This window comes from Pseudorca crassidens, chromosome 8, assembly GCF_039906515.1.
Source record: "Pseudorca crassidens isolate mPseCra1 chromosome 8, mPseCra1.hap1, whole genome shotgun sequence".
NCBI classification, from domain to species: domain Eukaryota; kingdom Metazoa; phylum Chordata; class Mammalia; order Artiodactyla; family Delphinidae; genus Pseudorca; species Pseudorca crassidens.
Window position 1 is genome coordinate 58,896,000 of NC_090303.1, and position 15,458 is coordinate 58,911,457.

The following is a 15,458-nucleotide window of genomic DNA, read 5'->3' on the forward strand; positions in this document are numbered from 1 at the left end:
TTAGTTTTTCTTTTTCAAAGTTATTTCACACACCATAAAACTCACCATTTAAAGTGTACAATTCCGTGGTTTTCAATGCATTTGCTAAGTTGTGCAACCATCACTACTAATTCCAGAACATTTTCATCACCCCAGAAACCCCATACCTAGTAGCAGTCACTTCCCATTTCCCCCTCTCCCCTAGTCCCTGGAAACCACTAATCTACTTTGTCCCTGCAGATTCACCTTTTCCCCGACAGTTCGTATAGAATCACAGTATGTGGCCTTTTGTGACTGGCTTCTTTCACTTGGCATCTGTTTTCACAGTTAATCCATGTTGTAGCGTGTATCAGTACTTCAATAAATTTATTTTTTATTTTTGGCTGTGTTGGGCCTTTGTTGCTGCATGCGGGCTTCTTCTAGTTGTGGTGAGCGGGGGCTACTCTTCGTTGCAGTGCACGGGCTTCTCATTGCTGTGGCTTCTCCTGTTGAGGAGCATGGGCTCTAGGCGCGGGCTTCAGTAGTTGTGGCATGCAGGCTCAGTAGTTGTGGCTCGCAGGCTCTAAAGCGCAGGCTCAGTAGTTGTGGTGCATGGGCTTAGCTGCTCCGCGGCATGTGGGATCTCCCCAGACCAGGGCTCGAACCTGTGTCCCCAGCACTGGCAGGCGGATTCTTAACCACTGCGCCACCAGGGAAGTCCCTTCATTCCTTTTTATGGCCAACCTTCCATTGTATGGATATACCACGGTTTGTTTATGCACTCATCAGTTGAGGGATGTTTGGATTGGTTTCCACTTTGTGGCTATTTTGAATAATGTTGCTATGAACATTCATGTACAAGTTTTTGTGCAGATGTATATTTTCATTTTTCTTGAGCACTTTCTAGGAGCAGAACTGCTGGATCGTATGGTAACTCCATGTTTAACCTTTCGACGAACTGCCAAAGTATTTTCCGAAGTGGATGCACCGTTTTACATTCCTGGCAGCAATGTATGAGGGTTCCACTTTCTCCACATGCTTGCCAACACCTGTGACTGTCTTTGACTCATGTTTTGTTTCAAGTTTCCAAAAGAGCACTTAATATTACGCTACACTGTTTATGATAACTTTATACATGAGAAAACTAATGGTCAGGAGGGTGACCTACAGGGGTAAGGCTTAGAGGTCAGTAAAGTACTTTCCAGCACTAAGATTTATTATTCTCTGTTGAAAAACTGTATAATTAATTACAATACCACTCTATCATTCATATAAGATGCTGGCAGCTTGACACATGATGTCTGTGCCGGGTTTTAGTTTTTAAAGCTCCATCCATGCTTCTACCCTTCCTCTCTCTACTCAAAGATCCCACTTAGCAAGTATCCTCTTTTGTGCATCATTGCTTTTTCCCTCTATGTGATCATTCCACCTCCATCAGCATAACCCCATAACATCTCCCATCCTAAAAATATAATTAAACTTCCCTTGACCCCATGTTCCCTACCAGTATCTATCCCATTTGTCTGTTTTCTTTTTACAGCAAAACTTGAAATTTGTCTCTCTTCACTTCTTCCAGTTTCTCTCCTCCCATTCCCAATCTCGTTTCTAACACTCCACCAAAGCACCTGTCAGAGTCAACGACTTCTATTTCACCAAATCCAAATGACTGATTCTCAGCCCTTATATTACTCAACTTATCAGTAGCTTTTGATACAAACTTGCATTCCCTCCTTAAAGCCTGTCTTCATTTGGCTTCTAGGACACTGTTCCTAGAACTGTTTTTTACCTACCTTACTGGTCACTGAGTCTCATCTGCTGGTTCTGCCTCATGTTCCCAACCATTAAAAGCTAGAGTAACACAGGGCTTGGTCCTTGGACCTGTTTATTAGGCACCTCTATTAGGTGCCTAATCTATTAGGACGTCTATTAGGCACCTCAAATAAACCCGATTTTTTTCTCCTATACCTCCCCCGATCCTCCCTCAATTCTTCTCCTACAATCTTGCTCTCACAGAAGATGGTCTCCTTTCTTCCACCTTCTCCACCAACCTTGGAGTCGTCCTTGACTCCTCCTTTTCTCTCTCTCCTCATCCATCAGTTAGTGGCTCTATCTTTTATGTTCAGAATCTGACGACTTCTCGCCTCCCATCTTTATCATTCTGTCCCAGCCACCATCACGTCTCACCTAGATTATTATAACTGCCTCCTACCTGGCCTCCTGCCTTCCACCCTTGCCCCAGGGTCTATTCTCCACACCACAGCCAGAGTGATCCCCCTAAAAAGTAGCTCAGGGCACATCAATCCTCTGAACAAAATCTTCCATGGGCTGACTGTGATATTACGGTGTTTGCAAAATCGCCCCCCTACTGCCCCCTCTGTGTCCACACTCTTACGTAGTCCCTGTCCCATGCTAACTCTGGACTTGGCTACGTGACTTACTTTGACCAATGGGACAATAGAGCCATAAAGCAAGCAGAGGCTTAAAAAGCGCGTGTTCATTTGGTCTTGTCCTATGTTGCTGCTGGGAACCTTCTGCCACCAGGTCAGCAAACTTGGGTTAGCTTCCTGAAGGATGGGTGACCATGTGGACAGAAGCCCCAAGCATTCCAGCTGTCCCTGCTGAGTGAGGCCAAACTAGACCCTTCAGCTCCAAATGAGTTAGCCTAGTCAGATGAATAACACGGCCCACCTTGAGAATCTTGAAAAATAATAAACGTTTGTTATTTTAAACCACCAAACTTGGGGTGTGGCAGTGTATCAGTTAGCTTTTGCTTTTGGTAACTGACACACTGCCTGTTTCACTCAGAATAAAAGCCAACATCCTAACATGGCCTCCAAGGTCCTACATGATCTGGCCTCCCTCATTTTATGGCACTTCACTAACAGCCTCGTTGGTCCTCATATCTGGTGTTATCCTACCTCAGTGCCTTTGTACTTTCTGTTCCCTATGCCTACAGTGTTCTTTCCCCAGATATCTACATGGCTTGTTCCCTCACTTCCTTCCTATCTCTGCTCAAATGCCACCTTACAAAGATAACTTCCCTTACCACCCTAATAAAATACCCCAGGACTCCCCATCCATCCCCCTTACCCTGCTTTATTTCTCCTTTTAGTCCCGATTATTACCTGACATACACATTAAACATTTATTTCTTGTCTGTCACACCTCCTCACACACACACATGCGAGACACCAGAATTTATGGTCTACAAGGGCAGGATTTTATCTGTTTTGCTTATCACTGCAGCCCCAGCACTTACACTAATGCCTGGAATTTTTGATCACCAGGAAAATGATGGACATAGCAGTCCTTCTGCTAAATCTGGTATCTAGGCCTATCGCCTTAAGTATTTCTAGGGGCTGTGGTGGGGAAAGCGGCGACTATGCTCCCTACTGGGACATATTTCATTTATTGCAGGCCAAATTCCTACAGCACCCACAACCCAGAAAACACTGAAACAAATTCTCGTTAAGGATGCAGGCAGAGCAGTAGGCTGGCCACCGGTCAGTTCACACTCGGTTCCTCTCGACCTCCCCGCTCCCTTCCCTTCCTTCTCATCCTTTCCCCATTAAGTCTGCAACACCAGTTTGTCAGATCATTTGACTGTTCACCAAATGGTTAGGAAGACACAAAAACTCCAAGAAAGTATTATCAGCATAGAAATTTATTTGAATTCAAAATAATATGGTTATATTTAGGATAATATAATAATTATCTACAGCACATATCATCGTAGGCTCTGAAACAGTTCTAAAGATGCCATTCTTTTGAAGTCAAAAAATATGTAGTAAGAATGTACAAGGAAGCAAAAATATAAAAAATAAGTTTGCTGAGTATTGGGAGTTGTTACAAGAGCGGCACACCACGGTAATGTAACAGAGTCCAAATTACACAGCATGCGGCAAGGAGTTCTCTTGCTTTATCAAGTCCTGGAAAATAAACCAGTAACCTCAGAATGCAAGAATACCACCACTGGGTTAACAGGGCAAACTTTCTGAGGGACACAGCGAGTAATTCACTATACTTCCCCTTTCTCTAACTCCTTTCCTCACACCCATTTCTTTTCTTTCCTCCAGGAGAGGTTTTATCCTGTGGAAAAAAAAAATTGGTTTTATTTGTAAAGTGGAGTAAACAATATCCTGATTGAAGTAGGCAATGTTTTAACTAATGATGCTCAGGAATCAAACTTCTGAAAAAGGTCAGTCAGCGAGCTAGCAGAGCCCATCAGCGGCTCGCAGAAAAAAGACAAAAATTCAGATAGTATGTGTTTGCTAAATAGGTAAAAAGAATAAGCAGTTAAAAATGGGTGAAAAATCCCAGGGTTTATTGTGAACTAGACAAACAAAAGCAGACAGATGACCTTTGATTAAGTCCATTTACTTGTGGAGTGAGCTATAAGAGGCTCCAAGATAGAGTTTGGCTCCCAACAGTGTCCACAGCCAAAGGGCAAACTCAGAACGTCTCCTCCTCTCGTAGAAACTGGAACACGGATGAGAAGTCTTTTTTGGAGTAGCCCTTCGCACACATCATCCTGTAGATCTGATGGGCCTGACTGCCCAGAAGGATTGGGCTCTTCGTGCTGGTAGCAGAGTCTTGTGCTAATCCCAGATCCTAAGTCAAACAAGGGCGGAGGGAATACATTGAGGTTGGTAGTTAAGGCTCACTTCAGAACTGTGGCTCCTAATGCTTGGGTTTCAAAGAAGAAAAAATGAAGCCTGAAAAAATAAGATACTTACAAGCACGATGTTAAGTTATATATATATTTTTTATACGCCCTTTCTTAGCTGCAAAACTGCTCCAGAGAGAAAACCTTGATTTCTGAGTGGCCTCTCCACTCCTCCACCCTCCACAAAACCTATCTGTTTTGTTTTGACTTCGGCCAGGTGTTCCTATCCAGGTGAGATCACACAGAGAAATGCTTTTTCAAATCTACAGAAGCCTGTAAGCCTAAGACAAACCCCATTATGAAATTAAGCATGATGAAATTATCAATGATGAAAATATCCATTCAATGTCTTAAGTCAACACATATTTAACAACTGCTGTGTGCTGGGCACTGTTCTAAGTCCTGGTGATATGCAGTCATGATAATAAAACCAAGTCACTGTTCTCAGGAACGTACTATCCAGCGTGGAAGATAGACAGTAAAACAAATACTAAACTTCCAGACAATGACAAGTGCTCTGGAGAGAAATAAAGCAGGGTAAGGGGTCAGAAAGTCATATATAGCAAGGGGTGGGGTGGAAGGAAGAGAGTTCTGATTGATGAGATGTTTAGGGAAGACCTCCCGAGGCAAAGACACTTGACCTAAGATCTGAATGTGAGGGGGCAGTGAGTTCTTTGGAGAGCTGGGGGAAGAGAGTTTCAGGTGGGTGGAAGAGCAAGGGAAAGGCCCCCTGGGGGGGGCATGGCTTGGATGCTCAAGAAACAGTAAGAAGGCCAATGAGGCTGAACTAGAATAAGCAAGGGGCTGGGGAGGGAATTGAGACTGGGGATGGCAGAGGTGCAACATGGAAGCTTTATGATGTCTGGAGACGAAGCTGGATTTTCTTTCAAGTGCAACAGACAATCAGCTTCACAACAACACTTTAACATCTCTGAGCGCTAATGTTTCGTTCAGAGAGTTTTGGAAAACTTATTATTGTCTATTGTTTAAAAGCAGACAAAAGTTAACATAATGAATCTTTTATAGTTAAACTGTAGTTAATGGTATCCTCTACTGTAAGAATGGAATCTTGTCCAACCTTGAAATATCTGGGGGTAGATGGAAGACAATGGAGGCATGGTTAACTGAAACAATATTCCCCACATTTCATTTGTGATTAAATAAGTGCTGCAAACAAGTGGCAAAACCAAGACTTCCTTCTTACCATTACCATCTTCATTTCCTCCACCAATGGAAAAGCCAACAAGCAATGAAAGAGGAAGACAAGAAGCAAGATGAGGCCTATTTGTATTCTTTGAGGAACACCCTTGATAACGGAGTAGTTACTGATACCATCCACTCAAAGGAGGAAATGATTCAAGGGAAAAACAAGCAAAGTTTAAAGAATGGATTAAATCTCTAGCCTCTTGGATATCTATGATGCTATAGGTGTTAACAGTATTTTGTGCTTACTTGTAGAATTTTCACATGTAAACCCACAGATTTGGAAAATCTACGTAACCTTAAAGTCTTCTACGGCTTTCACTAAAAAGCAAGTTTAATTACTACCCACACACTTCACAAATGTGGACAGCTACATTATTGCTTATACCCAGACAAGCAGATAAGCCTCTTTTGTCAACGTCATTTTGCTGCACATCTGCAAGATGCATTTATGTAAAAACGACAGAAAATCTACATAGAAAGACTGCCTATCATTTTTAACCTAGTAGTATAACTAGAACATAAGAACCTAGAGTAAACACAACATATCGAGGAGAAGACAATGCTATTGAGAAGAAAAGGCTATTAGAGGTTTTCAAAGGGGCAAGTAAATATCCCAAATAAGAGCTAATAAAACCAAAAAGGGGAAGCTAAAATAGCTTTGGTGGCTGCTACCTTAAAGGGTGGACATTCTAAAAAGAGAAAGGTGATTTAGTCTATAAAATCCTAAGTGGCTTGTCAATCCTGAAATGTTAGAAAAGAAGGTATCCTTTGAAGCTTGTAACATATAATTTAAAATAAACAAACACCCCACTTCACTAATCAAATAAAAATATTTATGAATTCTGAGCTCAGTGGGTGGTACAGGAAAAAAATACAAAACAATTGCAAAAGGTTTCAACAAATTAATAGAGGACCAAATCGTTATGTATTACAAGGACACAGGTACACTGGGTGAGTAATAAGAGTGGTCATAATTTTCCATAATTTGTTCCTTAGTGGCCATCAGAAACAGACTTCTAGGTTGTGGGGTTTAGAAGAAAGATCTAGTTTTTGTATTGATTATGTTCTGATTATATACACACTATATATTAGAATTTTATGATGTTAAGACATAGAAATAGGGCTTCCCTGGTGGCGCAGTGGTTGAGAGTCTGCCTGCCGATGCAGGGGACACGGGTTCGTGCCCCGGTCCGGGAGGATCCCACATGCCGTGGAGCGGCTGGGCCCATGAGCCATGGCTGCTAAGCCTGCGCATCCGGAGCCTCTGCTCCGCGATGGGAGAGGCCACAACAGTGAGAGGCCTGCGTACCGCAAAAAAAAAAAAAAAGACCTAGAAATAAATGTACAAGCCTCTACTTCAAGGACACATTAACATTATCTCCCCCAACACAATGAGATCTAATGGTAGTTGAGCAAAATATCTCCTAGTAAGTAAAGGCCTGATCTGCCCAAGCAGGTATGATTGCTTTAATCAATGTAGCACTGATGGGGACTTCTTTAATCTCTATCAATTTCTGTACACAAGTCTAATTAGTTACGGTATGTTTTGCTAACAGCTATCTGAGGTGATGAAAGCATTTTTTAAGTTCCTTTCTAAATGCTTTCATTTTAAGCAAAATTCAGAAATCTTGCTCTTTATAAGCGAAATGACAACTTACAAAGAGCAAAAGAGAACAGGAATGTCCATATGTTTTACTACTGTACTGTCTTATGCTATCTTTTATTATCAAGAAAATAATTTTAAAGGACCTCAACAGGAGCAGATTCTTCCTGGGCAGGGACACTGGAGAAAATGATGGAAGTAAAGGTGTGACGTAGAGGAGAGTCCCCAAATAAAGCCAGCACTGCTTACAGGTTACTTGTCAGCTGCTTCCTCTGTTGGAGCCATTAGCAGTATTTTAGGAACCAAATAAGCTAACAGGTCACAACCCACTTCATACATGTACGTAAAGCAAACTGGGCATAAATGCGATTCTTTCACTCTTCTGTGTGCCCTAATAAACGACCCTGCAGCTTTGTGAAAACAATCCACTTAAGGAGCTACTTTCTGTTTGCAACAAGAGCAACACAGCACAACTTACAAAAGCCTGTGTGGAGGATACGCAAACCTAAATACAAGGTACAGATCGGCATAAAAATAAATATTTTCTTAAATGAAACACGAGGAGAAATAAAACTACAAAATAAGAAACGTAGTTTCAAACATTGCTTCATCCAATAAATATTTAAAGTGAGCCAACAATGCGCCAGGGGTCTGGCTGGAGGGGCAAGGAAGGAAGAGGCAGGCTGAGGGAAGAGCAGGCGTCGAGGGCTGCCAGGGAGAGGGGACAAGAGGCCAAACGAGTTCGGTGTGGCTGAAGCAGAGGAGGCGGGTGGGAAGGCAGAAATGAGCTGGTGAGGAGAGCAAAGGCCTTTAAGACAATGTGCAGAGATGGACTTTAATCTACAAGTAACTGGAAACCATGAAAGAGACTTAACAGGAGAGATGACATAACCAGGGTTTTACATTTTAGGAAGTCCACTCTTTACCGTAGAAAATGAACTGGAGAAGAAGATGAGAATGAAAGGCCAGGAGACCAGTTAAGGGCAGATGTTGTAGAAGCTAAACAAGGTTCAGCCAGGGTACTGGTAGTGGTAGAGAGGGCAAGTGGGTGAATTCAGGGCACAGCCGAGAAGTAGAATGGATGAAACATCCTGGGAAATGAAGGAGAGTAAGCTGAATACGGTATACAACTGTACATATTCTTACTTCTGTCAAAAAGTAAATGGCAGGGGTGTGGGGAGTGGGGTAGGGAATAAGCTCTCACAAAATCTGCAAGTCGTTTGTCTAAAAAGTATTTTCTAACGTTGAGATCACAAATGAGAGGAGGCCAACAATTTGCTTTTCAAATGACTTTATACATAAACGTATACATTCTTAAAGTAGGAAGATGCATTTAGATATCTAGCATCATGCGAAAGGTCCTCTCTTCTTCTGTGATACGTATATCCAATGTCATTATACTATTAACCGTCGGAAGATGCTTATTACTGCTTCCGTTCTAAGGACTTGGTAAATAATGTAAATTTAGGATGAAGAACAACATTTTACCGGCTCACATTACAAACAAACCCCAGCACAAAAGAAGAATCCCAGCCTATTCTTCTCATCTGAAAGGCCAGGATTAAAAATGAACAAGATAAAAGGTTTTTATCCACGCTAAGTTTTAAATAATTTCCAGTGACTGGGTCACTAGTTTAGTGATCTTGCCTTCTAGGATAGACGTATGATTTGTTACGAGAGGGGAGAAGTGGGGGTAGGCTGAGGTGGGGCGACTGAGAAAGGAGGGAAGGAGAACGAAACCACTAAACATTTCCCCGCTCTCTTGGGTAGTCTCTGCATTTACCATACCTTAGCCATGAGTGTTGTTCCGAATCCACCCTGATAGTTATTAGCCGAGGGAACTCCATCCATCACCCCAGGTACAGGATTATAGGTGTCACTTGACCAACATCGTCCTGAGCTCATATTTAGGATTTTAGCCAAGAGTTTTGGGTCAAGCCCTAACCTGTCAAAGAAGGTCAAAGAAAAGAAGTGTTAAATGCCAAAATATACAAGTCACGTGTGATTATTTATGTGTGAGGATGCTCCATCTTCTCTCTCCATTTATGATATGTCTTCAAATATCTAAGCAGACTGACTAGAATGAAGAATCCAATCTTAAATTATAGGGTATTAAAAGCTAGTGATTAAACGTGTCTGAGCCAGGACATTTTGCACTGAGAGAAAACCTTCTGCACTATCCTGCTTTTAAGAAATAACATACGACTGCATAAAAGTATTGTTGGTTTACCACACACATGGGTTTTCTAGTCTTTTGGACATTATTGCATTTATGTGTCACGTAAGAACCTTAAGCCAAGATGATCATCTAAATTCTACAGTCTTTACTCACAAGTGATGTATTTCAGAAAGAAATATTGACAGTTAAATTATGTATCATGGGAGTCCATGTGGATGCATTTATATGTATGTTTATTCCTTTAGCTCTTATGAGAGAATAAATGCAAGAGATGAGCCACAGCAGTAAAATGAGCTTCAGGGAAGTTATCGTTATAAAAGAAGACATTTCTTGCTGGAAACTTTTCCTTATTTATTAAATCTTCATTAGACATTCTTGCTTATGAAGCAAGTCTGCACAGAGTTGTGACATATGCTATCTATTCAGAGACATGCATTATAGTTCTGGGTCAACTGCTGATAAGGTTACTGATCCTGATAAAACAAAGCTTGCCCAAGCGGAAACATCATTTGTTCTATCACTGAGCTGATGGCATAAACGGCTGTTCAATGTGGACCCAGAAAAAAAGTAGAATTAAAATGCTCTATTACTTTATTCCAAGTATCTTAGTGAAGCCTGGGAAGCACAGTTTTGCTACGTATCTTTGAATCAAGTTTCAAATAAAACCTTCTGCTTTTTCTTAAAACCAATCCCTTTCAGAATTAAAAAAAAAAAAGATTAAACAGAGACACATGTAAATATTAAACGAACTGTGCATTTTGGGGTGCTGTTTAGTACTTGTGTGTTCAAAATTGTCTGTCTATTTCCAGATCAGAATAGAATGACCAGTAAAACCTTTTTCCAATGCTCGAGCAGGGTCTAGGGCTAATAGCCAGGATGTGTACGGACTCACCACATAACACAACTGTTATGTAATCAGGCTTTCAAGGAGCAGCTGTGGTTCAAGCAATACTATATGGCATGCCATGAAGATGAACTCACATGGTAGCCTGTGTTATAATGAGCAGTTTTTACTAAAGATTATAACAGATAAAGATTCCATCTAAATCAGCTGTCATACATTCTGTTCAACTGTACACTGCTGGAAAGAAACCTGATGGTTTCATTCATTCTTTTATAAAGATCCAAGTTTGTTACATGTATAATTTGCTACTGATGCTTCCTTTCCCCTTTCAAATATAATTAGGCTATCAGGATGCTATGGTAACAGATGACTTAGGAAAAGATAAAGTCAATGCACTTAGGCAAAAATTGTGAAAAGTAAAATCACAAATGAACAACTAGTTAATTTGCTATAACTGCAAATATATTGTCTAAGCACAAATATGCAAGAATGTATATGTCTAATGTGCTCTATGAGCAGAGGATATTTTTAAAGACCCCAAAACACTGTCTTTACCTTCCATTTGGAATATAATTCAGGCTTCCTAATTTAGATTTTCTTTTAAAATGGCTCATTACATTCAAAGCAGCAGAGATACTCCCCCTCCTTATAACCTACCAGGTTAGACTCAACAGTGCCTCACAGCACTCTTTATTGCTAAAGAAATTCATACTCTGTCTATAATACTCACCAAAATGGGAGCAAAGCTTATTATCCTTTGTAAAACGCTACATTTCATTTTTCTTGAATGTTCAGGGAAAAATACTGGCGCTGATTTATGGAACCCTTTTTGGTGAACATATTACTATTTAGAAGCATCCTGAGGGGCACACACAAAAATGAGGTGGCAGTTGTTATGGGCTCACTTTTCAAATCTGATGCTTCCCCACCATGCTGATTCTCCTTAGGAGATGGCTACTCCCTCTCCAGTCCTCCCCAACCCCCCAACAGCAAAGTGTATCATTAAAAAGTCAAGTTAGAAGTGTTTTGCATTTCATCTTTCTGAGGATTCTTTCACTGGCATATATATAACTGACAGTTAAAATTAGACATGATATTAAAATCAGTTACTGAAGTCCTCTGTCTTCCACTGTGCCCAAGGCTTGTAATGGTCTGAAACCAGCTAGAATACACAGTAATTGTCATTCAGGGAGTCTATCCTAGAACGTCATGCTTCACTGGAGAAGACTGAGTTTCATTTGAAATCAACAAATTAATCCAAGACAGGTATCTGAAAGGGCAAGTTTAATAGGAAGCAGCTACTGGGCTCTCAACCATGATAAAATGTTATTGCTGTTTCCCTGTAAATTGGCTGGGAACATATGATACTTTCTGCATAAGAGCCCCATTGCTGTTCAGGAGATATACAGCTCAAGCCATCAAAAGGATGACAGTCTGTCAGTCCCCATAATAACTTGCCACTGGATGTGGTTCGAGAGTGTGCGCATGCATGCATGTGGCTTTACAATTGCTGGAATGTTCTCTGATATAAACAGAATGAATTCATTGCTCTGACCGCATATATAACGCAACTCAAATAAACGTCACTGTGTCAAATCTACTCACCTTTAAAACACAAGAATTTTAAATGAACTTTTGGGAGAAGTAAAAATGATGCATAAACTATAAGAAAAATTAAAGAGAAGCCAAGTGTTTGCCTTCACTGTAACCAAGGCTTTTAAGGGCCAAAAAAGTTTGTTCACCTTATAGTCTCTGTAAGTATCTATACTGTCTGGTTTTATGTAAGAACAAAGCAAACAATGTCCCTAAACTGAGATGTTTGTATCACAGGAACCGATCTGGAAATGAAACATCTAAGACTATGTCAACTTAAATCAATCATTCTGTTATTCACCAATGTTTACGCAGACCTGCCATCTAAGAAGAGGCTGTGCCTGCCCTCCAGGAGTGGGCCAGTTAAGACACCTGCCCAGTAACGTTTACCTGAGGCAGGGGAAGAGCCCCCCGACCCCCACCTCATTCGTCTGACAAATCTTCATTGAGTGCCTATTACATGCCAGGGATGTTCTTAAGATAAAGTGGTGAGGGACTTCCCTGGTGGCGCAGTGGTTAAGAATCCGCCTGCCAATGCAGGAGACATGGGTTCGAGACCTGGTCCGGGAAGATCCCACATGCCACGGAGCAACTAAGCCCATGCACCACAACTACTGAGCCTGTGCTCTAGAGCCCACGAGCCACAACTACTGAGCCCGCGTGCCACAACTACTAAAGCCCACACACCTAGAGCCTGTGCTCCGCAACATGAGAAGCCACCACAGTGAGAAGCCTGAACACCTCAACGAAGAGTAGCCCCCATTCTCTGCAACTAGAGAAAGCCCGCGTGCAGCAACGAAGACCCAATGCAGCCAAAAATAAATAAATAAATTTATTTAAAAAAAAAAAAGATACAGTGGTGAGCAGACAAAGCTCATAGAGCCTGCATTCTAGTTGGGAAGACAGACAATAAACAGACAAATAAATATATAATGCTAGCCAGTGAGAGGTGTTATAAAGAAAAAAACATTAACGTACAATTCAATTCAAATACCAACCACCACCACCATCATGTCAATAACTACCATGTATTGAGCACCTACTATGTATTGGGCACTGTTTTAAAAGGTTTACATGGATGATTTAATTTACTGTTCACAACAGATACTACTGCTACTGTGGATAGATACTATTATTTTTGTCATTTTACAGATGAGAAAAGCTTAAGTCTGTGGCAGAGCTGGGATATGGTCATCAACAGACACCCACACTCACTGCCCTGAGTCTCACTGGGTCATATGGGTAGTCACTTAATCAGCCAACATGATGGCATCCTATCAGTTTAATAAGAAATTGGGCCAAACCTTTATTATAAACCTTTTGCCATATGTTATATCTATCAGGGTATACAACTAAGAGGTTTCAGTCATCACCTAAATGAAAAGGCAACACCTTCTTAGGGAAGTAACCAGGAAGCTAAAATTATGCTTGTGGGAAAGTTCTCATCTTGAACGGCCTTCCAAAAGTTTGACTGTTTTAAGCTTCTTTTGGTGGAAGGAGACAATATGGCTGTTGCTAGAGGGGCCTGGACCCTGTTGGCAATGCAAACAACTTGTTATACCGCCCATATTGAAAAAAAAGCAAACCAACAAAAAACATAATTTCTGGCAGAACAAAAATGAAAACAAAAAAACAAAACTCATATTACCAATGTTATTCTTACGTGGTGCACGGGAATAAAACCTCTCTAACGCAAGTAAGGCCCTTTCAGTACCATAAAACTATGTTCTGAGTCCTAAATAGATCCCAATTAGAAGGCAGAAAGTTCTAGTAAAAAAGAATTTCTAAATATGTTGTATACCAATATTTTTTATGCGTTGCTTTTTTATAGCATTTAAAAATCTAACATCCATAAACACTCATTGTAAAAGATCATAGGGTCAACAGTTTAAAACTATAAGGTTTTATTCTTCTATTTATAAAAGGGAAACGTCAGTGTTCAAGAAAATACACTGACTTATGAGAATGAAATTAATCAGAAACGATCACTTCATGGGAATAGGTAACTCAATTTGTAAATGTTGACATTAATTCTCTAAAAAAATTTTTACTTCAGAGTGAACAGAATATAAATGTGGCTGAACCACTTCGATGCTATACTACTTGGTGGGAATTTACTACTTGGGAATTTATGCTTGCTGATGCCAATTTTCTCTTTCACCTTGCAATGCTCAATAAATCGTGGCCGCTCTCTATACTCTATTAGAGAACATTCCTGTCATTTTAAACCATGTCTGTAAACCATGGAGAAAAGACAATAGCAGAAGCAATCATTTTTAGGACTTTCAAACCACTGAGAATCTCTGTAAGATAAACCGATAAAATCCTAATGTCATGAAAATAAGCAATTCATTAGTACAATGTAGAGCACCATAAACTTACAAATTATTGTAACAGTTAAGTAAAAACAATGAGTTCCTGCTTTGTGTTCAGACATGTGTGTGTGTGTGTGTGTGTGTGTGTGTAAATATTTCATTTACACACATATACATCAGTAACAGTAATAGAGTTTTGGAAAAATTAAACATTGAAAGTTTCATATTTCTAAATATTGTTTTTGTCATAGTGGATCAAGGCCAACAATAAGGGAAAATCTATTTATTGCTTCTGCTCTTAATATTGCTGTTTGGAATTTTATCACTTTCTTTTCTCTTTGATAATAAACTTACTCTAGTAGCCAATGTATACATTTCATTGTATACATTTTATTCATTTGATTCAACTGATTTTCATACTACTCTTCATTAGCTGGCTTTTGGAGTTAGACTTCCATAAGCACTTACTGTACAAAAACTTCATTTTAGAATGATCATCTAATAAGACTTTTGCTAGGAAAATTATTTGAGGAATGCTAGAGGATGCCTAAGGAACATTCTGATCCAGTGACGTTTAAAGTAAGCAGCAGAATATAAAATAAACTGGCAAAAAGAGAGGGAAACTTCAGTATAGTATAACCTAGGCTTTTACTTTTTTTATTATATACTCATTTATATCCAGAAAAATGAAAAAAAATTCTAAAGATGCAAATGCATACTAATGCTCTAATCCTACTGTCAACACCAATTAATTTTGTATGCAATTTTGGTTCCAGAAATTTACATTTTCCTCCTCCATAAAATTAATCTAGAGGATGAACATAAAAACAAGTTACTAGTAACCGGTTTTTCAATTATGATAAGTGACCCATAGCCTAAACTGGCTACAATACAGACATAACACCCTGAACAGCTTCTTATATACCACCAGTTTTATTAAGGCTTTGTACAAATATGCCTTACCATCTTACAGACATTCAATTTTAAAATGTAAATGGTACAGGATATTGATAAACCAATTAGCGCTGATGCAAAGCAAATTCCTCTTTTTTCTCAATTACAACATGACAACTTAATAGGTCAAGACAGTTTAA

General features: G+C 40.0%; 1 protein-coding gene across 1 annotated transcript in view; it reads right to left on the bottom strand.

Moving 5' to 3' along the window:
• Positions 1-3,604: 3,604 nt before the first annotated feature.
• The window catches only part of HIBADH (3-hydroxyisobutyrate dehydrogenase), a 105,011-nt gene continuing 93,157 nt past the window's right edge, over positions 3,605-15,458 (bottom strand). The window contains exons 7-8 of the mRNA XM_067746587.1: positions 9,222-9,378; positions 3,605-4,569 (exon numbers count right to left, since the gene is read on the bottom strand). Coding sequence (XP_067602688.1) covers positions 4,411-4,569; positions 9,222-9,378 — 316 coding nt within the window. The 3' untranslated portion in view covers positions 3,605-4,410. The remainder of the gene's footprint in view (positions 4,570-9,221; positions 9,379-15,458) is intronic.